The sequence below is a fragment of the Castor canadensis genome, chromosome 9 (assembly GCF_047511655.1).
Source record: "Castor canadensis chromosome 9, mCasCan1.hap1v2, whole genome shotgun sequence".
In the NCBI taxonomy this organism is placed as follows: domain Eukaryota; kingdom Metazoa; phylum Chordata; class Mammalia; order Rodentia; family Castoridae; genus Castor; species Castor canadensis.
Window position 1 is genome coordinate 106,251,182 of NC_133394.1, and position 25,242 is coordinate 106,276,423.

Below are 25,242 nucleotides of genomic sequence, written 5' to 3' on the forward strand. Positions count from 1 at the left end.
GAGATAGGTGAGGTTTGGTCAGGAGAGATTATGGGTACAAAATAAGTATGAGAAAGACTGCTACAATCCTTCCTGCTACAAATGTCAGTAGAGATTTGAGTTAGAACTCAACTCATTGAGCACTGACTAAACCCTCAAGGCATGTGCAAAAGAGCAAACAGTTACATAAACCAGTGAGTAAATCCTTCTGCACACCTACAAGTTTGTAAAAACTTGGGTTTGGCTCAGAGTAAACCTTTGTTGAAACTCTATTCAACCACAGACTTTTCTAAAGTACCTTCTACCTGTGTATATTAATTTGACAGTATTGTGGCTTCAAGGAATTCTGGATTTGCCCAAGTATGTTACATTGAACCAAACAAGTTGGCAGAGAAAAAAAAATTGAAGAGGTTCAAGAAAAGTTTTGAGAAACATCTTCATGAATACAGATATTCCCAAAATACAGTTTTAAGGAAAAATTTTAAAGAAATGAAGTGACTAAACAATAAACTCTCAACAAGAAAGCATAGGAATTAGTATACTAATTGGAAATAATCAATAAATATTCCAAGGTTTCACATGATACGAAGGAATGAAATACTAATAGAAATCAAGTTTATTATATTGGGAAATCTAGAAAGGTAACCTGAATATATGATGTAACAAGTTGGTTAAAGGCAAAATATCAGAGATTTTTTAAAAAAAAATAAATACCATTAGAAGCAAATTCTTCATTGTCAATGGATTCTACAGATGATAATGATTGATTCTTGTTTGGAAGAATAGATGAGAGGGGATACAATATTGAAAATAATATTCTTTATGTATTAGGCAGTGGTATGAACATGAAAGAAAATTGAAATTAAAAAGTGGAACAAACTTTTACACAATAGTTTATTGTTTTCAAGGGTCAGCGCTATTTTAAAGACAAAAACAAGAGGCTTAATATATCTAACTTAGAAAGAAAGGAAAAGGAGTTCGAACTTTTAAAATTACTAGCTGTAACTAAGAATGAATGTGAAGTTAGAATATATGAAGATGCAAAGATGTAGTGCTGAGGATTTTTACTTTAATAATAGAGAATATAGTCTTTTGAATAAACAGAAGTGAATAGTTATGTTGCTGAGGTGACTGAAGTGTTTGTCTGGAAAGATGAATCTTGGATGTCACCTACCTAAATATGATACACACGCCTGAATGCAGGGAAGATAGGACCCTGGGGAATGAGACAAGATTAGAGAAGGAGGTTAAAGACTATCTTTGGAGTTATAATATGAAGTAATAAAAATTTACTCCAATCATCTAAGGTAAAAGTAATGAGATGAAAATAAAACTTGGTGTTTCTGATCTGGATCAGGGTAGGGAGGCTGTGATATTAATACAGGAAACAAAGAAGAACACTATGATTTGCAGCACCATTAAAATTACCAAATGAGAAGAACAGCATATATCCTGATGTAAAAGATCATTGCCAGACACACTTCAGATTATACATTCAATTAATGCCTTCCCCAAAGTCATCATTAAATAACTTATTCTATATCACAAGAAGTTTTATACCCTTTGTTTTATAGCTTTAACAAATATATTTTAAAACTACAGAACTTAATAAAGACTTAAACATATTAGTCAATATAAAATATCATTTTCTTTAAATGTGCTTCAAATTGGCCCAGTCATCCACATATCGCTCTTCTCCAAGGTGATGAAATTCTTGAGAAGGAATGAAAGGGGAAGAACTAATAGCAGTATTATATAATGTTTTTTAATTTAAAGTCACAAAAACTATCCATTTAAAGCAGTTTTATGAGCTTATATACTTTACTATCTTTACATAAATTTTGATCACAATATTAGACAAAATAATTTTCTATACTGGTTTTCATCTTCACAATAGTCAAGCAGTGCATTGTTTAAATAATATTATGTCATCCTTTGTTAAACAACAGCTGTTCTATGACTGCTGTGATTATACATTTAAGGTACTTCTTACACAAATCCTATTAATAAAGATAGTTTTCATTCTAAGAACAAACTGAAAATTCTCTGTGTATGGGATTAAGGAATAAAGAAAATTAGTCACTCTGGAAACAAGTTAGTTCCAAAGCCATTGATGTATTTCTAAACAATTTCTTGTCTATGATTTGGAAAGTAAAGTAAAAAAGTTAAGAGTACTAACATTTATGAAAATTTTTATAAAACTAAACATGAAAACTAAATTGAAAAAGAGAATACTTGAGAGGGATTGTTTAAATAAATACAATCCAGCAAAAAAACTAATAATGAAAGAAAATATATAGGTAGCTGTTTTATTGTAATATATTTTCATCATTTTTAGAGGAACATTCTCACTTACTATTCTTACTTAACCTACAGCGAGACAGAAAATGTAAAATAATCACTAGATTATGGTTACTACATTGTTGTCCCAAATAACTTATGAAACTCCATGAGATTATATTAAAGCATAGATCTTAGTATCAAATTCAGTTTGGACACTTTTGTCCTAAATACTTATATATAAATAAGATATTATTTACTTTAGTTAAAACAAGAGCACAAACGGCTGAATATTTCTTAAGTATAAACAAGAATTATTATATTATTTGTTTTTAAGTAGAATTACATGTAACAAAAAGCTGACAGAACCAGGCTGAAAACAGACTAATAATTCTACTTTACAAGTAAGAAAAAATAACAATGTTGCTAATAAAAATAATTAAGTTCATGCAAATGAAACGTTCCCAGATAAAACTCTACCCTACATGATTCCCACAAGTTGCATCTAGTCATTTTTACTGCTATCAAATTAATTCTAGTTTTTCACAGAGAGAGAGAGAGAGAGAGAGAGAGAGAGAGAGAGAGAGAGAGAGAGAGAATCTACTACAAACAAAGCAATAGATTGAGAGAACTTCATTTCAAAAATCTAAATGGTCTCCAGGAAGCATTTTAACCAGAAGTACATACCCACAAAAAAGGTCATTATATACATAAAAATATTTTTTCACTTAGATCTTTGAATATCTAATATTATCTGGGTAAGTCTTTTAGATATAAAGATTAAATATGATCTCCCCCAAATACAGGTTGCCTTAAATATATATTAGGCAGTATATTTTTACTTGCAAAAAGACTATGAAATCGCTTTGTACCTGGGACAATGTGAACTCTATGATGCTTAACAGACTACAGAGCCACATAACTGCCCATTTTCACTGCTTCCAATGAAGCCTGACAGATCACTAGTTTATAGCAATGGTAGATGACTAGAAAAAGAAGTTTCTCCTTTTCTAACTTCTCTCAGAAAAGAGTTCCTAAAAATTCAGGATCAAGAAAATGCTTATGAATAATGGAACATGCTGCTACCCTCACCCAGCTTTTATATCCTTGCAATATTCCTATCACATGGAATAAGTTTTGAAACGTGCAAGTAGAGTAATACATTGAAGAACTTCTTACAGCAATCAGAAGAATAATACACATGAAAAATCATTTCTAATTACCTCTGTTGAGTGATGCTGAACTGTTTATATCCCCAGTAATAAAAGATGACTCTGACTGCTTTCGAACAGTGTCATTCCACATTCTACGAATTCGGCTCTGAAGAGGGGAAGAAAAGACACCCATGAGGCAGTGAACTTTCATACACACCATTCTTTCAATTACAGGTATGTGAGGCCTTTGTTTCTAGCATCTAGCAAATAAACAATTTTACATGCTTGCAATATAATCATCAGTATGCAATATAGAGCATCAAAAATAAAATTAATTGTAATGCTTGGTTCTCATTAGGTGCATTCATAAATGCCTGCCCCAAAGATAATTGTAACTATGAAAAAGGAGCAAACGTGAACTTCTGTGCCAATTTAAATACATTAAAAATATATAGATGTATACTCTAGACAGAAGTAGAAAATTTTAGTTTCCATGGTCAAATTATTTTCATTGTAACTTTTACTGTGATGGGAATGTTTAAACATGCATTAAGCTATTATTAGTTTTATGAACAAAAGTTTTAGATTAGGAATTCAGAATTTTGAAAGAAAGAGTCTGATAAGAAAAGAACACAAAATGCTATTAAAATGCTACTGAACTTAACACTTTCCATAACTTTGTAAGAGCAGTGTAAGTTTAGAGATTATATGCTACCCTAACTTTTCTTTCCTTTGAAGGAGATAAAGATTGTCCATTCAGTCTTATTCACTGCTTCACAGTAGGAAATTTTATAGATAACTGAAAATTCTTTCATCATTATTTATATACCTAAATTCAAATTTCTAAGTAGCAGATGTTTCAAGAAATCATTACAATATTTTTCTGTCTTGGGTGATGCTTTACTATTTTATTTGATTTTTGCCATTTTATTGAGTTAGGGATCAAAAATTATTAATATCATGAGGAGGAAACAAGATATTTCCACATGCTTCTTTCAAGGATGAAATACTTAACAAAAAGCATTACTATTACTATTGGTGAAACCAAACTCACAGTGTGTCCCAAGTATATTTGAATTTCTTGAATAGTGAGAATAGTTAATCTTAGAATACTAGGCAATTGGCTTTATGAATCTTGGAACATCTTTAGGAGTATTCAGAAGTATTGCTATATATCACATTAATAAATAAACAGGCAAACAAACAAGGGTAAGTCTTAGAATATGGGGTGAAACAAATCACCAATTTACAGACAGATTAAAAAGGTATATTTTTTGAAGGAAAGAGACTCTCAGTAAAGAAAACAATTGAGCAAACTTTAGGAGGTTTATTGGGGAGACAGGCAGATTGATTAGGGAGAGATTTAGTAAGGAAGAATGTTGAAATGTTCCTAAACTGGATGTTAAATTGACAAATGTTCATTTTATTAATATGCTTTACAATTTCATTTCATGTTAATGCATTCTTTTACATTTAAAATGTTATATTATAAAAAGTAAATAAATCCCAAAATAAAATAAATGAAGATAAATGACAAAACATTCAAGTTGGTCAAAGTGGGGAGGTTAATATTCCAGTTCACAGTTTAAAAACAATCCTAAACATATTTCTGTGAGTTTATATGTGCATTATTTGCACATTATCAGTAAGCGATGAGCACAGGGAAGTACTTATAGGAGAACAGCAAGTGGAGATAATTTTCACTTTTTTGTCTTGACAATCATGTCCCTCCAATATCTATATAGTTGCCAATCATGAGCATTATTACCTGTGGACACTATCCTGTCACTTCCTTTTCTAAATGATTTCCTTGGGTTTCCACGCTAATAAGAGCAAATTTGCAGGTCAGGTGTGTGGCTCATACCTATATTCCAAACTACCTGGGAAGAAGAGATCAGGAGGACTATGGTTTAAGGCCAGTCCTGGCAAAAAGTTAGCAAGACCTCATCTCAAGCACTAAACTGGGTGTGGCGGCGTACATCTAAATTCCAGCTATGTAGGTGGGCCAAACAGAAGGATTGAGTTCTAAGACTGGCTACAAGCAAAAACAGGAGACCCTATTCAAAAATAACTAAAGAAAAAAAAGGGCTGGGGTTGTGCTGAAGTATAGAGTGTATGCCTAGCAAACTGGAGTCCCTGAGTTCAAAATCTAGTACCACAAATTAAAACAAAAAAATTTGAATTCACAACTCCTACAAATACTTAGGCTCCATCACTTGGCTTTGCATTTGACTTCCTCTCCCATTCGCTTTCAGAATGTCATTGCTTTGGCTATTGTCTCTCAAAGAATGTCATGAGTGTGGTTAATGACTTTCTTTCTCTTCCTGAATTTGTGAGTGCTCTCCCTCCTCAGAGCTCTGTACTAGCTGCCTTCTCACCTGGATTGTCTACTCCTGAACTTCCTTTCCTCCTCTCATTTAGATATGTGAATTCAGATCTCAGCATGAAAATCACCTTTGAAGTCAGGCTTTCTCCACCACTTAGTCCAAGTGACCACCTGGATACTTTATATGACTATATTTTGCTTCTTTACTCATATTTATAACTGATATTCTCTTTTTGTTTGTTTGTTTAGTATTTTTTCTACCTCCCAATACTAGAATCAAAGATCAAGATCATAAAGGAATTTATCTTTTAACAATTTTCCTCCAGAGCTTGGAAGACTGACAGTATCACAGAGGAAGCACTTAGAATTTCTAAATAAAAAAAGTAAAATATATGGAGACTGTTATTTAAGAAGTTCTCAGATGGGGAAAATGCATTCATTGTCTCTAAATTTTGCCTCAATATTAGTGAATGATTTAGTCTTTACTTATGGAAGGTCACAATTAATATGATATATTTTATTAGTTTTACCTAAACAAATAGGATTAAACTTCATATAGAGTTATATTGTCATAATTAATCAAAATTACTATTATATTAAGTATAAGAAGACAGACAATACATTTTACCTAAGAGTAGAATTATGATGTTACAAGTAGAAAAGTGAAGAAAAATATGATGTGGTTTTAAAAGTTATACATTGAAATATATTCTGTATTAATGACAATAGTAAATGGTGGCAGTACCAATTTATTAAGCATGGACAATGTGTTGTAAGTATTTTTTTTCTTTTTTTCTAAGTGGTTTTGCATGCTTTAGTTCTATTACTAGCAACTTATTACCACAGTTTTACAAATGGAAAAGCAGAATTAATGAGATTAAAAACTTGTGCAATCCCTGCACTCAAAAGGCTAATGCAGGAGGATGGTGAGTTTGAGGCCAGGATAGGTTGCACAGTGAGACCCTGTCTCAAAAAAACAAACAAATGAAAACAAAGTCAACAACAAAAACCTTGTTCTGTGTCATAGCTGGCATATGGTAAGGCCCACCCATGAAGTATATCATTATTTTACTAAGATGCACTGCCTTTGCTTGCATATTAGAAATGTTGCTAAACATCACACAACTCTGCTGTAATGTAATTGAAACTTCCAAATATTATACTTTCATTAATGACATCTGTCAAGAGATGCCTATACGATGACACTTACTGAGCTTTGTAATGTGAGAAGCAGGCAAGATCTAATCAAGCTGGATAATATAGAGAATCTCTGCAATTGCAATTTAAAAACTGCTGAAAAGATTATCACAAGGGTGGGGGGCAAGGGATCACCAGGCTGACAATAAAGGCCTAATTATAAGAAGGAACTCTTGCTGGAAGCATCATCCTGATTTGTTGCCATTTTTGTGTTGGGATTCAGATGTCTGATTGGCAAATTTAGTAGTCTTAAACCCACAAATCTCTGCTCACCCGAGATGGCATATCTGTTCTCCCTAATTTGGAGCTCTGCAACTTAAGTTAGGTATAGAAATAATAAATTCATGTTGTAAATAATTATACATTCTATTTAGGAATAACCTTCATGATTTGTGGTAATTAAGTTACTTAAGATAGTCTACTCTATTTAACAGTTATATATTAGCTGCTAAAGGTTTATTTGGAATATGTAAGATTAATATTAAATAAATGGTTTTATTTGTACAATAAAAGAGAACTGTTAAGTTTGAGGACAGATATTCACTATCTTTGATTTATGAGTAGTTTCGATGCTAGCTAAGCTAGATGTGTATGACTGTCCAGCTGGACAATTGCTGTGTTTACAGGATCAGATATACTTAAGTAATAAATTATTTGTAAAGGATAAAAGAAAATTTAGTATTCTAAGCATATGAATGGGATTGTTTAGGGAAATTTAGATTATTAAGATTATGAACTAATTGAATACCCACCAAAGGAAAAGTAATCATTCTAATTTTATATATAATTATCAAATTTATGAAAAAAATTTCATTTATAGAATGAAATGAAAAAGTTAAAAAATTCTTAGTTTGTAACTTTTTTGTCAACTTAGAAGAATTCAGTTGATATACTGAATTTATAACTATTCTTCCTCCTGAAACATGCTACTCCCAACCCAAACTGACTCATGACCCGCACAATCTTTGGTCTTTTGACAGACGCATTTTAGCATCTTACTGTAGTTGAAGTTGCTGTGCAATCATTTTTTGGGATGACATTGTGACCTGGGAAAAGTGGCAGATAACCCACCCACATTTCCCCTGTATCTAGGGACGATTCAGCTGTGTCTAGTGCTGGGCTAATGGGAGAAACACACAGACAAGTTATGGTAATGACGACGTTGTTCCAACTTGTCAGCATATTATAGGATATGACTTACAGTTGATTTCTACTAAACATATCATTCTCTATATAAAGTGTTTTAGTATGCGATGGAACATTATAATAATTAAAGAGTTAATAAACTCAAGGATTACATACATAAAATATTACTTTCTTTGAATTTTGAGTTAAGTAGGAAATTCCTTTCTTCACTTGCTGTTATGCGGCTAAAAACAATGTGGGGTCATTAGTTAGTATGCAAACTTAGTCTCTAAGTTTTATAATTTTATTTTAAGTTTGGTTCCTTCAGTTTCCTCTCAGAATCACTCCTATGCCAATCATACTAAAGAGACAACATAGGAAACAGCACTGATTAGACTACAGCAACATAACCTCAGTGGACACACATTGCTTACCTGTGAGCCTGTAGAGTAGCGTCCTGGAGTTCGGGAGCCAGACGTTTTCCCTGAGCCAATGGAACTCTCCGTACTTTTCCCACTACAGCAATGCGTGCGCAGGCATTTCCCATACTCTTTTCGTACCTAAACAATTAAATGTTAACTTCTGTTAGCAAGTTACTCATTTCAGCTAGGAACTAAGGTAAAAAATGTACATATATTTTAATTTTTGATAATGTATTTCTTTGCCCTACAAATACAAGAAAGTCTGTTCAGCATATATTTTGCAATGTGAAATAATTATATTAATATTGGCAAGGTTGAAATTTTGTGCAACTGGAACCTTTTCAAACACACACACTTCCAAATACATCAATCACATCTTAGCGGTATTATTTCTTAATTCAAACAGCATACATTTAAAATTTTCAAGACACTATGTTTAGCTTCATGAATTTTACATAGTCTATTGGCACAAAGATATTGTAGCTATTGTTCTTTGGGAGGAAATCTAGTGAGTAAGTTAAACAGAGTGAGGAGGATGAGAGAGGGGAGAGGGGAATGGGAGATAAGAGAGAATATTTAAAGACAGAAAAAGGGAATTATATCTGAGTCACAGCACATTCTCTGAGTGTTCACCAGGCAGTTTAAGAAAAAGGGCAATGTTGGACTAAGCATTTAAATCTATATTTCTTTTAACCTTTTTTCACTTAAAAGAGGTCAAATTTGTAAATCTAAAATAAAAAATTCATAATATTTTAAATTTATTTCTACAGAATAGTTCTACTCAGTAATTACAGAGAAATATAGCTACTTTATATTATTGCAGATTGTAGTATAAAATTACAGGAGGGAAAAAGAGATGAACATTTTAAATTTATGATTTCAAGCGGGGAAAACATTTGGAAAAAGTTTGTCATGTTTAAGTTTTTATTATTGCCTATTCAATTGAGTAGAAATAAAAAAAACAGTAACTTCCCCAAGTCATACCTCATCCCCTCATCAAAACAATGACGAAGGGATGGCTTATGCTGCTGGATACACGTTCACAAATTTACATGATAATACATCGCTATGCACTTATTCTTGACTCGTTATATATTTGATTTCACCCGCGTTCATAATTTCCACAGTTTAAGATGATATAGTATTCAGTGTAATTTCATTTAAAAACAAAGTTATAAATATGTGCTTATTAAAAGCATGTTATTTAGAATAAAAGACAGAGTACATTCTGCTTTCCCTGAAGAGCTCAAATTTACTGACTGCTTATTGTATTTTTTCTGACTGAATTGATGGAGGACAGGGGACATAGCTCAGCGACAGAATGCTTATGTGCACCCAGCATGCCTGCCATCAAAGCAGTGATAGAGAAATGGCAGGGGCAATCAGTGCATGAAAGAGTACCCATGGGGAAAAGGGGGGTGGAGACCAAGAAGGTTTGGCAAAGATTTACCAGAAAAACCTTCAAAAGATAAGTCAGAATTATTCTGTTTAGACAATGTTTTGAAAAAAACATGATAAAGGACAAGAGAAAAAAAGGCATTCTAGGTGGAGAGAAAAAGAGTGAGTACCAGAGTTTTGGTATTCTAACCTTTAAGGATTTCTACACTGTGGCCTGCCAAAGCTACACTTTTCTAAGGTATTTACATTCTCGTGATCTATTATGCAACAAATCTCTTCAATGAAACATTTACCAATAATTAGAAATAGAGATAATGATTTTTATTGAGTGTTTGCAGACTAATCCACATTTTGTTTATTTTTCTATAGAAATGATACTGCCCTTATTTTGTGCATGTTTCTGAGATGTGTGTGTTGGGAGGGTGTAATGAAGAAAATTCTAATTTTTAATCATTTTTTCATGTAGTTATGTGAGATAACTTCCTCAAAACAACTCAGGGAAATAATTACTTTCATTTTACAGATAAGGACACCAATGGTGCTCATTCTAAATTCCATGTTTCTAACACTAATATATGAAGAACACAGATGTTACATATTGTAAGCATTATTATCAAAGCAATCTACTAGCTTATCTCTTCCACACATAGAAAGAATAAGGGTAATCAAAAGTTGGTTGGGAAAGCTTAAAATGATCTCTCACCAAAGGTCAACATTATGACTACAGTTTGGTAATTTGCACTGAATTTATGAACCACACCTAACAGCCTAAAATTTCATCATAGCCATAGCCTTCTTGGCCCACCTAGCCTATTTTTCTAGATAAGTCAGTGCTTTTTAATGAAGTGGTTTAAACCTAGAGAAAATATTTTAGGAGAGAAAGAGAGGGAAAGAAAGAAAAGATAACTGATTTCCTGTCACAAAAGAAGCAATGCTGGATAAACCACAAGAATTCATCATGGACTATTTGCATTTTCAAGCAAAGATCGAATGTTCTGAACTGATTTTATAAACAATCGGCAAATGAAGAAACCTACTGATGCCAAGCTCCACATTAGCTACGTTACTAACTAAATCATGATGCTGACTTTATTTTGCTGTGATATTATTCTAAATGGTAAGCATATGTCTTTAAAAGAAGAAAGAAAAACAACATGGGCCATATCCATGAAGTATTTCTCTTTCAATGACAATAAAAAAGTACTTTGATTGTTCATTTGCACTTTATTTCACGTGATCCTCCATGTTAATTCCCCCCAATCAGATAACAATATCTTATTTCAGTTTGAAGACAGGAAAGAGAATATACCATACTTCTAGAATATTTCTTCCATTCTATCAGATCATAAATAAGATAATCTTGGGAGCTCTGAGTATACGGAATAACTGAGCATATAACAGCAAAAATTACCACTCTTAATGTAACCAGTGGAAAAATTGGTCACACAACCATACAATTCATACTCAGAAAAGGACTAACTCAAAAGTTTGATTTTTGTTAATAAGTTGAATTAATTAATAGTACTATAAAACAGAAGAATCTCAAAAATACAGTATCTTCATTATTTGAATTAAAATCTAGGAGCAACTATGTAAGCAAGGACATCAAAATTCAGTCAGATGACTAAAAAAAACCTTTTAAGACTTTCTGTAGCTGTAAGCACTTGATTATTTTTATAAGAAAAAAAGAACAAAAATTTTGTTTCCTATATCTTTTTATGTTGGGCCATGTTCTTGACACTGGATAAAAATGCCACTGAAATTAAAATATTCAAATCACAGATTGGGCTAAAGAATAATATGTTCATTACTTGTTAGTATTAAACTTAAAAGTAAGCTTCTAAATTCAGAGCATAGCAAATTTTTTTGTCAGATGCCAATAGTCAATACTATGGTGTGAATGTGCTCCCTCCAAAGTTCATGTTGGAAACTTGATCCCAAATTCACATGGTAGTGGTACTGGAGGTGGGACCTCTAGCAGGTAATTAGGATTACATGAGGTCCTGAGGGTAAAGCCCCAACAGAGCCATTAGTGGTTTCATAAGAAAAGCAAGAGACATCCAAGTCAGCTGCTTGCTCTGTCTCACCACACACACGATGCCCTTTACCATGTTATAAATCAGCAAGAAGGCCCAGCATCTTGACAATGGACTTCCCAGCCTCCAGAACCATGAGCTAACTAAATCTCTATTCTTTATAAATTACTTAGCTTGGACCAAGAGAACTTCTCAGGTTTTGTGAGGTAAGAGGCAAAACCAAGGATATTGTGAAAGTACTTACTTAAAAATTTAAATGTAAACATTGAGAAATATAATAACCATTCTTGATTTCATGGCTGTAAAAATAAAGGGCAGCTGGATGAATTGGCCTGGGAGCCACAGTTTACTGAACTCTGTCTAATGAATCCCAAAGTGAAACTTGAGGGCACATATATTTTGAGATTTGACTTGTATAAGAGGTTAAATATGATTAAAAAGTCTAGACTTGTTTATGGGTCCTGAAGCACAAAATCTCTACCTGAATATTAAATACAAATCCAAGTTATTTCAGTGACGTCTTTTAGTAAAAAAAGAAAAATAAAAGCTCTAATTAGAGAAACCATAGTAGTATTGGCTAATAAAAATATTCATGACCAAATTAATTTATGTATAAAGTACAAAATATTCTTTACTGCTTCATTCTTTATAGCTTTGTTATTGCTTGTTTATATTTTGGGTGATATTGAGGTTTGAACTCAGGGCCTTGCACTTGCTAGACAGGTGCTCTACCACTTAAGCAAAGCTCCCAGCTATTTTTGAACTCAGTTATTTTTCAAATTGGGTCTTCTGTTTATGAACAGGCAGGACTAAACTGTAATTTTCCTATTTATACTTCCCATATACGTGGGCTGACCTTGAACTGTGTTTCCCCCATCTCCACCTCCTGAGTAGTTAGGATTACAAGCCTGAGCCATCATACTTGGGTCATATTAACTTTAAAACTTAAAACTTAAGTTAATTCAGATTTCCAGCTAATGTATAAAATGATGATGTGTAAATCTATAATGCACTATATTTCAAGATGTTAGAGTTGATTATCATGGCCCAATATTCCCTTATTTTCATGAACAAATGTTATCTATTCCCTTAATCTCTTGATTTTACTCCCATCTTTCTGTGCATATTTCTCTTGAGAGTCAGTTATGACTTTCTTCTCCACGAATCTGGATATCTTTCCAAGTATTAGTTTCTCTAACTTCTCTGAAGTCTTTTTCAATACTAACCACTATTTCTGGACACTTTCTCCCGTCTTTAATTCAGCATGTTGTCTTGATTCTCATTCTTCTCCTCTGATGATGCTTTCTTTCCATCTTTATTCTTTCCATTTATGTGTCTTACTCCGTAAACTCACCAAGTGTGACAGATGGCTAGCTGGTGAACACACTAATTCCTTCACTTTCCAGGTAAAAAAGCTAAAGTGTTTCCCAGCCTCCTTTGCAGTTTAGTTGGTACCATCAATAGAGTACTATCTGATGGAAAGTGAATAGAAGTACATGAGCCTCTTCCAGATGTTTTCCATAAGATCCTCTATCACTTTCATGAACTGTGGATGTCAACACCCAAAATGACTACAAAATCATATACTGAGGTTGGATGAGTCTTCATCAAACTATGTCCTTCCATGTAGGACCTCCAAAAATTGGGCAATGAATAAAAAATAAACTTATATTGAGTTGAGCTACTGCAATTTGGGGAGTACAAACATTATTTGGGAGCATTCCATTAGTTTAAAATCTATCCATTTTACTATCCTTTTATCTTTTCTGTAATCTAAATGTATAGGCCTGACTAATCATTGCTCTTTTAGCCTGTATTTGTGACCACGGCAACACATTTTATATAACTGCCACTATCTAAAATTGAGGCTGAATAAAATTTTGGTTTGTTCTTGTCTATCTTGGTAAGTAGATGTCTTATTTGGATACTGATTTTTATCTTCAAATAAAAACCCCTAAGATAGAGAACTGTATCTTTTTTTCCTTATTTTTCCAAAGCAAAATTACAGTTGTTCTTTTCTGAGAATATTTTTTTTTACATTTTGCCACTTCATTTTCATAAAGCCAACTCTTTCAATATTTTATAATTATTTTCATCACCTCCATGTCACACATGAGAAAACTGGGACATGGAGAGGTTAATTAACTTGTGCAAAAATCACATAAGCTTTCAAGTGGAGGAACTAAAATTCAAACCCAGGGTCTACATGATCAGAGATATAGAGACTACAGTTTTAAAAGAGTTGAAAAATATAGGAATGGAAATCAATTTTGTGATTAAAAAAACACATTTTTTTTGCTAAAGTTGTCTTTTAAAATGATTATTGATGTCCTTATAAATGTGGAAAATTATAAAACAAAGAATATAAAAATTTTAAAACATATTCAAATCATTCAAGCCATATTTTTACAAGGTGCTTTTAAAGAAAGGTGTAGACTATTAAGTATTCCATTATTCATTTAAAAACAGAAATTTATATTATTTTAGCATAAAATGTCTAGACATTTTATTTTCTAGTGCCAACTAGTTTTAAAGAAGCACTTATATGTGTGTGTGTATTTCCCATTCTATGACATGCTCCATTTTAGAAGTTGTACTTTCTAATGCACAAATTCCATTTGTCTGTCAATGAATATATGAAAGAATATAAAAGCAAGTCTATAAGAAAATAATTTTGTGCATATTCCAAATCATGAAATGTGCTTATTGTTTTACTTGCATACTCTCACCAACTATTATGTTTTTATTTTGTGTCTGTTTTGTCTTTACTAGCATAAAAAATAAATTGAGTAATATATTTATTTCTTGAAAAACATATCAAGAATGATATATTAGAATATGTTGGGGTTCCTATGCTATCATGAAATTTAGGCCATTTAATCTTGAAAAGAGAATTCTAGCTTACCTTCTTCTGCAGGACACAATGGAAAATGAATATAAACATTCCCTGTAGAGAATTGAAAATGGTGAAGAGATACGCCATGATGACTGTGCTTTCATTAATATACATGAGTCCAAAGGCCCAGGTCAATCCTAACAGGCAGAGAAGAGCTATTGCACCTATAACCCATGATCTGTAGAGAGAAGAAAAAAATTTAGGGTTATAAAATAATTGGTCTTGCATTAACACCAACCATATCATACCAACAATACTGACACTGAAAAAAATGTTATGGTAAGTTTTATTGACAGAAAATGTGAGACAGGTGGTATAAGTACTTTAAGATTTTAATGGGGACTACAAGTTATCAAGCTTGAGGAACTATACATAAATGAAAATGTTATGAACACAGAAATTCATTTAAGCAAAAGCAGATTTGTGCCATAAATTATTGATGTATTTTAATGCATATGCAAATGTTATGGAGATGTAATTATGGTGAATGGCAAGGGAAAAGTTCTTTAAAGTTATGTTAGTCTTCACCATACTCATTGGTATGATAATATTTGTTTGATTAGACTTCCTCCATTAGTGCTTCATTTGATACATTTTTACCCTACTTATCCAAATTTCCTCTTTTTCTCTAAAAATTATAGTATTGATGGACAGAAACATAACTCCTGTTAGAGGAACCAGTATTTGGAGTACATGTGTGAGTTTGAAAGTCCTATTTGTCTGATTCTATAGGTATGGAAAATAAGTATGGTACACAGTGAATGTGGAAAAGCAGTTCTACTCTACTGGAATTACCCTAGTTTTACTTTCAGCTTTTGGATTACTGTCCTCTAGGTTATGTTGGACTAGGTTTTAGAAATTGGGAATTTGACAGCTTTGCTGAAAAGAAGCTTAAAGGCTCATCTCTTTGAATATCCATAAACTTAAGTGAGAGAATGAAGCTGAGAATGGGGATGGAGTGGTATGAATAGAGTAGTAAATAAAGCACTGAAAGCAATCCATCACTTTCACTTCATTCTGGGTTTCCATAAGTTGCCATTTGTAACAGTAATAAGTGGGTGACAAAAGTTCACATCTTTGTGGTTGGTCACACTATGTATTTACTATCAACATAAAATGAATTCTTCTAATAAATGGGACTTTTGTAACTGAAAATGGAATTTTTTTCAACTTCTCTTTAAGTAATGGGAAAAGGTCAAAACCAATCCAGATTCATGTGTACTCATAAACCCACCATTTTCTTTGCTGACACACCTTCTTTGAACTGGGTAAGCTAACATTTCTTTTCATCAGACTATTATCTTTCATGTATGTTGTCTGAGCAAGAAATACTTATGGAGATTGAAACTTTACAAAGTGAAGGGGAAAAATGCATATATTTACCATATCTGAAGCTGGGTTCAATGTTTTTAGAAAGAACTACATCTTTAGAAAGATATGGTTCTTTGATTTTGAAAAATGGATTATGAATATTTACTACTTTCTCCCACAATATTCAGGCATTATTTCAGATTTAAATGTCCACTAACTTTATAATGCTTAATGTAAAACATCAACATTCTTGAATAAAGATTCCCTGAAGGAGGTTTGCTATTGCATCTGGCACATTTGCTTATATGAATTAGAAAACATCTTAAGTGTTAATATTGTATTTTACAACTGGAATTAGAATTATGGGAACATACAAAAAAAACCTCTCAGCTTCTTACAGACATTGGAAAAAGAGCATGGAAAGAATCATTATTAAATAAAGACAAAATTACTCTGTGGACTTAGAAATAAAATGAAGAGGATAAAATACTGAAGTCAACTATTATCACTGAAAACACATGATGGTCCCAAGAGTTAAATGTTCTAAAACTGCAATGAGCACCAATTCATAAAGAAAATAGTAAGCGAACGTATGAAGAAGTAATGGAATGTTGAGAGAATGAAAACAAAGGACTCTTCACCAGAAGAACAAACTGAAGGTCTGCAGCAAGGTCACCCATAGGTTGCCAAACTTGGTTTATTCTTGCAGGACATATCATTTTAAAATGTATAGGAAAAATACTCAAATGCTATCATTGATGCCTGTGTTTCTTAGACTGGTACAGACTTGTATCTGTTTCAGATACTTAAATGTATTCATAAACAATTACAGGTACCAAATTTGAAAGGAAAAAAACTTTGCATACATAAAATTTAATTTGGGGGAAGACTTTTTTCCCTTTTAATATTTAATGTAGCAAATCACTAACATCAATTGTAAGTGGGTAATTTCATACCCAGAAGATCATTTTGAAGATATATCACAAAATCACAAAGTAAATTCACATGAATGGTACCCAAACAAACAACAGAAATGCAGACATATACAGCACAGCATACCACACCACAATGTAAGGAGGAACCTACAAAGCACAACAAGTCTGTACCACAGGAAGTTGTCATTACTGTGGCATTGAATTCAGGTGATATCCAATTAGCAGAGGTAAAGCACAACTTCTTGTTTTTTGGCAATACACCTGCAACATATTTATTCTGTATATAAGATGCATGCCAGAGCATTTTCCTGCACAGTTTGCTCTTCTGCCTCAATGTGAATGACAGAAGCTCTAATGATTTTCCAGTACTGATCTGACAGCTGGTTCATGGGACCACACTGATAAATGGAATTTATCAGCCATTCAGGTCATTCTTACTTGATGAAGGGTCTGTTATCCTCATAGCTAAAGAATGCATAGACATAAAGACAAGAACACCAACATTAGCATTTTATGACAAAGAATTTCATATGAAAAATATCTTCCTGTTCCCCAAAGGCCTTTGATCCCCACCCTAAAAACTATAATATCATAACCTTCCCTTTATATTCACAAGGTAAATCCTAAAATGACCATGGGAATTTAAATATCAAGGAATAAAATCAATTTCACAATTCTGCAGAATCCCTTATGTGACTCAGAAATTCCATTTTTTTCATCATGTGCTTACATTACTTGTGACTTGACAGACATTTATTTCTTAGAGATCACATTTCTCTAGAGAGTGAGAAATTTTATGAGCAATCTGGAAAAGGCTTGGGGGCAGGCTTAAAATGACAGATTTCATGTCACCTCAAGGTATCCTTATTCTGTAATATTATTAGTAAGATTACTTAATTATGGACAGTATGCTTCTAAGTAATTTTAACTTAGAGAAGACTAGCCTGAGTTAGATCTGAATGCTAGTGCCCTTTGAAAACATTCAATCTTGATTATTTTAAAATTCTGTTACTGAGAAAAAAAACTGCAATAATCTTTTGTAGTAATAGGGACAAACAGAAAACCTGTTTACTGTCACTAATATGTACTAATTGATTTAGTGTCATCCAGATAAAAAAATTCTAGGGCCAATTTAATAAAGATAAGTTATGGGTCATTTTGGATCATCTTTTTACAAACACAATTTTTGATCAGATAACTTTAATAGGGAAAAAGAGAAGAAAAGTGCTCTTTTTTTTCTTCTCTTGCCAGTGGCAATATATTTTCCTACATTATGCATATATAAATAATGCTCTCAGAAAGGCTCCATTTGTGATGCTTTTTGAATAAAGAGAACCACTGACAAAAATTCATTCTCCAGAAGATGAAATAGTGAAGGATGGGGTGAGAACCCAATGTTTCAAGCTAGTTTTCTTAGGATTTACATCTCAGCTCAGCCACTTACTAGCTATTTGATCTTAGACCAAAACTAATTAACCTGTGGCTATCTCAGTTTATACATGTATAAAATGGTAATGATTATAATGTAAGTATAATCTAAGTTCCTTTTGTTACAATGTATATTTCTTAGAATATTCAGATGATTTATTATGCTTTATGTGCTCAGAATATTATCTAACACATAATGTATATAATAAATATTATATACTGTTATTATTACTAAGTCTGTTTAAAAATTTTCTTAGTCAAAGAATAAAAAATCACCAAATACATAGCAGTTCAATTCATTTGAGGATGTGTCAGGAGTAATGTGATGCAGTAATATGATTTCAGCCAAAATATCTTGGTAATGAAGCAGAGAGTGAGTGACTAGAACTGTGTGTTCAATATGGTGATGACTAGCTACAAGTGGGTGTTTAAATTTAAATTAATTTAAACAAAATCATGTTCAAAATTCAGTTTTTCAGTCACACCAGTTTCATTACAAGTGCTCAAAAGCTTCACAAAAGCAGTAGACAGAATACCAGACAGTATACTTCTAGATCATTTCCATCACTGCAGAAAGTTCTATCAGATAATGCTGATCCTGTACAATCAAGGAGAGTTTCATGACTGGAATAACTTTCTACATTAATTTGTATAGTACGATGTCAAAGATGGTGGCTGAAATTAGCATATAAGAGTAGATACAAAAATACATAATTTTACAGAGGTCTATATAAATTATTTAAAAATTACAATACGCATTTGTACTATTACTGCTAAAAGTGACATATGTTTTGCCTTCAACATGAAATAGCAAGAGAGATAGAGAGAAAGAGGGAGAGAGAGAGAGGCAGAGAGACAGAGAATGATAAACGTACACAATGCAGTAGTTTCTATTGGCAATTATACAGACATGCCAGTTATTCCACCCAATCCCAAAGACAAAGCTCACTTCACTTAGAGTTAGCTTCAGCTATGTGTTGAAGAAATGTTCAGAGGGAGGTAAACACAACTGAACTGTGACATTTCTAGGTCTTGCCAATTAAAGCATTGGAATTGCTCTCCTTTACCATTTGTTTCTTCCCTTTCACTAGGGGAAAGTGACAATAGAGCCTGAGACCATGAAACGGAAGTTGCCTGCTGATGTGGTGCTGACATATTAGGGTTAGGCCACTTAGTCTAGATTCAAAAAATAGAATTTAAGCCACTATATTTTAGGGTAATTTTTACAGTGGCTAACCCTGTGCAATGTATCTAATTTTTATTTTTAGTTATAAAGATTCAAGTTCATATTCAATATAGAAATTCATGCTACTAGAAAAAAAGCTGTTCATTAGTTTTACCACCAGCATGACATAATTATTATACAATGGTTCAAAATCTACAGACACTAAAGATTATCTACAATATGTCAGTAAGTACCATCTAGAGAGTTAAGTTTTATAATGTCTCTTCATCAAATCAAAATTAAATTGATGGTACCAAAGCTAAATGCTATTGATTTCTTTTTATTTTAAAAAAGAAGATCTAAAGAATTAGTTGATAACACTGAATAATTTTCATTCTGATTTTCTTTCATCACTAAATGAAAGTCTATTTAAACAAAATCTCATTCTAGATTCTATGACTAAAATCATTCAATATTATTATTCTAGTTTTTATGATAATATGGACACAAAGGCTTAAAATGTTCTGGATAAATGGTAACAGGACCTTTTAGGTCACCTTATATGTATTGATTTATTGAAAATAAAGTGAGAAAGGAGCCACACGAGCAGAAGATCCAAGATGGCGATGGAGACAGAGCCGCAGACCTCATGAGCTTCTGACCCAGAGATCCTGCAGAGAAGCTGGAGACACGCCTGACTGAGGTAAAGCTCCAGGGACAGCCAAAAACACAGCACTCTGAAGACTGAGATCATGGAAGGCTTCACCATACCAGGATCTAATAAAAGAACAGCAGGCCTGCCAAATCCCCACCCCATAGGTCTTCAGAGGCGCTGCTCCATTCTGCTGGCTCTCCAACCCTCGGGCTGCGCCAGGCCACAGCTCTGTTCCAGATCCACACATGGCAGGACACCCGTCCCCCAGCCTCACCAGCCTCCAGCCCCCAGACCCACACCACACCAGAATACCTGCCCTTTGGCCATGCTGCCGGATCCACAACCACCAGGATCCCCACCACCAGTCTGCGCTGGACCCCAGCCTGGAGCCGGTCCCACAGATCACCAGGATACCCTCCCCTCCCCCCCGAGCCCACTGCCCTTCAGGCCCTGCTGAGCCCCAGCAACATGTGGGACAACCCGACCCCCAGGCCCTGCCTGGCTCCACCTCCGTGTGGAATGACTAGATTCCCACCCTGCTGGCACAGGCACCATCTTGGTGCGAGACAGCCACAATCACCAGCCTGCCAGGAGCCCCAGCTCTACAGGCTTCCCAGATAACAGTTCCACCAGGCTCCTGCTCGGCTGCCACTAGAGGGCTCCAAACATGCCTAAGACACACTCACAGACAGGACTGGACACTAAAGACTAAAAACAACTAGGTCTGAAACCCTACTGTTCCAGAATTGGTGATTTTTTTTTTCTCTAAGGGTTTGGCAGCCTGGTTTGCTGTTAGATCACTCTCCCATTTTTTTTCCCTTTCTTTCTTTCTTTTTTTCTCTCTTCTCTCTTCCTTTTATCTTCCCTTCTCTTTCTCTTTTTTATCCTTCTCTCATGATTTTGTTATTAATATTGTAACCCAGCTAATACCAAATTACACATAGTCCAGGGACAGAAATAGTACGTAGTGGAAATATGGGGAGAAGAAAAAGGGATGGAAACTATTCTTCTCCCAAAAATAAAGTAGTACAGGATTTAGAGCAAAATGAAGAAAACAGATACCCAGACCCAGACTCCAACAAAACAAAGAAAAACTATACCAAGGAACCCAATGAAGAACACAAGAACACCTGAAAGAATAAATTCTACAAGTAATTAATGAGAATTTTATGGAGATGCTACTAGACATGGTCAATCAAAATGTGCAGGAGTCACTCAAGACAACAAAACTCAAGAATATCAAAGAACACAGAAACAAACAAATGGAATCATAGGAGCCCTAAACAAACACCAAACTGAAACAAAGATCACCATAAGCAGAGAGATAAATGAACTAAGGGCAAAAATTGACAATATTAAAGAAGAAGTAACCCATGATATGGAAAACCTCATAAAAAAGAATGAAACAGAAATACAAATAAAATGGAAGCCCATTTCAGCAGAATAGTACAAACAGAAGACAGAATCTCAGAACTTGAAGATGAAATGGCAATTAAAGGAAAAATTGAAGAACTATTAGTTAAACAACTCAAGACCAGTGAAAAGAAAATGCAGGAACTCAGTGACTCCATCAAAAGACCAAACCTGAGAATTATGGGCATTGAAGAAGGACAAGAGGTTCAAGCAAAAGGAATGTGTAATATATACAACAAAATAATAACAGAAAATTTCCCAAAACTAGAGAAGACTATGCCCATTCAGATACAGGAAGGCTCCAGAACACCGAACAGACCTGACCACAATAGAGCTACCCAACGACATACCATCATTAAAACAAAAAACACAGAGACTAGAGAAAGAATATTGAAGGCCGTAAGAGAGAGAAAACAAATAGCATACAAAAAGTATACCCATCAAAATCACAGCAGACTGCTCAACAGAAACATTAAAAGCAAGAAGAGCATGGGGTGAGATCTTCCAAGTACTGAATGAAAATAACTTCAATCCTAGGATACTTTATCCAGCAAAACTATCATTCAAAATAGATGGAACAATAAAAATCTTCCATGATAAGCAGAAATTAAAACAATGTATGACCACCATGCCACCACTACAAAAGATTCTCCAAGGAATTCTGCACACAAATAATGAAAGCAAACAAAACCATGAAAGGGAAGGCAATACAAAACCACAGGAGAAGAAAAGGCAAGAAAGTAAAGAGTAACATTGTTTCAGCTACACATAATCAAACTCTTAATCAACAAAGACAACTACATGACAGGGATCACCACATACTTATCAATATTAACACTGAATGTTAATGGACTAAATTCCCCCATCAAAAGACACCAACTGGAAAACTGCATTAAAAAGGATGATCCAACAATCTGCTGCCTACAGGAGACCCACCTCATCAACAGAAATAAGCACTGGCTGAAAGTGAAAGGCTGGAAGAAGATTTACCAAACCAATGGTCCCCAAAAACAGGCAGGAGTAGCAGTACTTACCTCGGACAAAGTAGATTTCAAACCTACATTGATCAAACAAGATAAAGAAGGACACACCATACTAATAAAAGGGGAAATACACCAAAAGGAAATAACAATTATCAACCTATATGTACCCAACGTCAATGCACCCAATTTCATCAAACATACTCTGAAGGACCTAAAAACATATATAAACTCCAACACAGTGATAGTGGGAGACCTTAATACTCCCCTATCACCAATAGATAGATCATCCTAACAAAAAATCAATAAAGAAATTCTAGAACTGAACCACACCATAGATCAAATTGCCCTAGCTGATGTCTACAGAATATTTCATCCGGCTTCTGCACAATACATATTCTTCTCAGCAGCCCATGGAACCGTCTCAAAAACTGATCATATCTTAGGGCAAAAAGCAAGCCTCAGCAGATATAAGAAAATAGAAATAATCCCATGCATTCTATCTGACCACAATGCATTAAAACTAGAAATCAACAACAAAAACAGCATTAAAAACATGTAAAGAATTGGAAGCTGAACAACACATTGCTCATTGACAAATGGGTGGTTGATGAAATAAAAGAGGAAATTAAAAGTTTCCTGGAAGTTAATGAATATGAAAACATGATCTACCAGAACCTATGGGACACAGCAAAGGCAGTCCTAAGAGGAAAGTTTATAGCCATGAGTGCATATATTAAAAGGACAGAAAGATCTTAAATCAATGACCTAATACTACAGCTCAAACTCCTAGAAAAACAAGAACAAGCAAATCCCAAAACAAGCGGAAGGAAAAAAATAATTAACATAAGGGCTGAAATCAATCAAACAAAAACTAAAAAACAATACAAAGAATAAAGGAAACAAAAAGCTGGTTCTTTGAAAAAATAAATAAGATTGACAGACCACTGGCAAACCTGAATAAAATGAGAGAAAAAACCCAAATCAGTAAAATCAGAAACACAAAAGGGGAGATGACAACAAGCACCATGGAAATCCAGGAGATCATTAGGGACTACTTTGAGAACCTATCCTCTAATAAATTTGAAAAACTTGAAGAAATGAACAGATTTCTAGAAAGTTATAACCACCCAAAACTGAACCAAAAAGATATTAATCACCTGAATAGATCTATAACACAAAAAGAAATTGAAGCAGCAATTAAGAGTCTCCCAAAAAAGAAAAGTCCAGGACCTGATGGATTCACTGCTGAATTCTATCAGATGTTTAAAGAAGAACTGATACCAACTCTCCTTAAACTGTTCCATGAAATAGAAAGGGAAGGAACACTGCCAAACACATTTTATGAAGCCAATATTACTATCATCCCCAAACCAGAGAAAGATACCTCCAAAAAGGAGAATTATAAGCCAATTTCCTTAATGAATATTGATGCAAAAATCCTTAATAAAATAATGGCAAACTGAATCCAACGACACATCAGAAAGATCATATACCATGATCAAGTTGGCTGCATTGCAGGGATGCAGGGATAGTTCAACATATGCAATTCTATAAATGTCATACAGCACATCAATAGACATAAAGACAAAAACCACTTGATAATCTCAATTGATGGAGAAAAAGCCTTCAACAAGATCCAACACCACTTCATGATAAAAGCTCTGAGAAAACTAGGAATAGAAGGAATGTACCTCAACATTGTAAAGGCTATTTATGACAAACCTACAGCCAACATCATACTTAATAGTGAAAAACTGAAACCATTCCCCCTAAAATCAGGAATGAAACAAGAGTGCCCACTATCCCCACCCCTATTCAACATATTACTGGAATTCCTAGCCAGTGCAATTAGGCAAGAAGAAGAAATAAAAGGAATACAAATAGGTAAAGAAACTGTCAAAACATCCCTATTTTCAGACAACATGATCTTATATCTTAAAGACCCACAAAACTCTACCCAAAAACTACAAGACACCATAAACAGGTACAGTAAGGTAGCAGGATACAAAATCAACCTACAGAAATCATTAGCTTTTCTATACACTAACAGCGAATAAACTGAGAAGGAATATATGGAAACAATACCATTCACAATAGCCTCCCAAAAAAGAAAATACTTAGCAGAAAATTTAACAAAAGATATGAATGAACTCTACAAGGAGAATTACAAACTCCTGAAGAAAGAGATCGAGGAAGATTACAGAAGATGGAAAGATCTCCCATCCTCATGGATTGGTACAATCAACATAGTAAAAATGGCTATACTACCGAAAGCATTCTAAATGTTTAATGCAATTCCCATCAAAATCCCAATGACTTTCATCACTGAGATTGAAAAATCTACTCTAAAGTTCATTTGGACACACAAGAGACTGCAAATAGCCAAGGCAATATTCAGCAAAAAAAGCAATGCTAGAGGTATCACAATACCTGACTTCAAACTATATTACAAAGCAATAGCAATAAAAACAGCATGGTACTGGCACAAAAACAGACATGAAGACCAGTGGAACAGTATAGAAGATCCAGATATGAATCC

At 33.7% G+C, this 25,242-nt stretch overlaps 1 protein-coding gene across 44 annotated transcripts in view; it reads right to left on the bottom strand.

Annotated features, from left to right (window-relative positions):
• The window catches only part of Adgrl3 (adhesion G protein-coupled receptor L3), a 1,316,738-nt gene that overhangs the window by 572,088 nt on the left and 719,408 nt on the right, over positions 1-25,242 (bottom strand). For 33 of the 44 annotated variants that reach the window (XM_074042162.1, XM_074042151.1, XM_074042155.1 and 30 more), the window contains 4 exons: positions 17,498-17,524; positions 14,823-14,991; positions 8,496-8,621; positions 3,483-3,579 (listed from right to left, as the gene is read on the bottom strand). In XM_074042162.1, the coding sequence (XP_073898263.1) occupies positions 3,483-3,579; positions 8,496-8,621; positions 14,823-14,991; positions 17,498-17,524 (419 nt within the window). Of the gene's footprint in view, positions 1-1,130; positions 1,196-3,482; positions 3,580-8,495; positions 8,622-14,822; positions 14,992-17,497; positions 17,525-25,242 lie in introns of those variants that run through there. The other 11 variants (XM_074042139.1, XM_074042140.1, XM_074042136.1 and 8 more) reach the window with 2 other exon arrangements.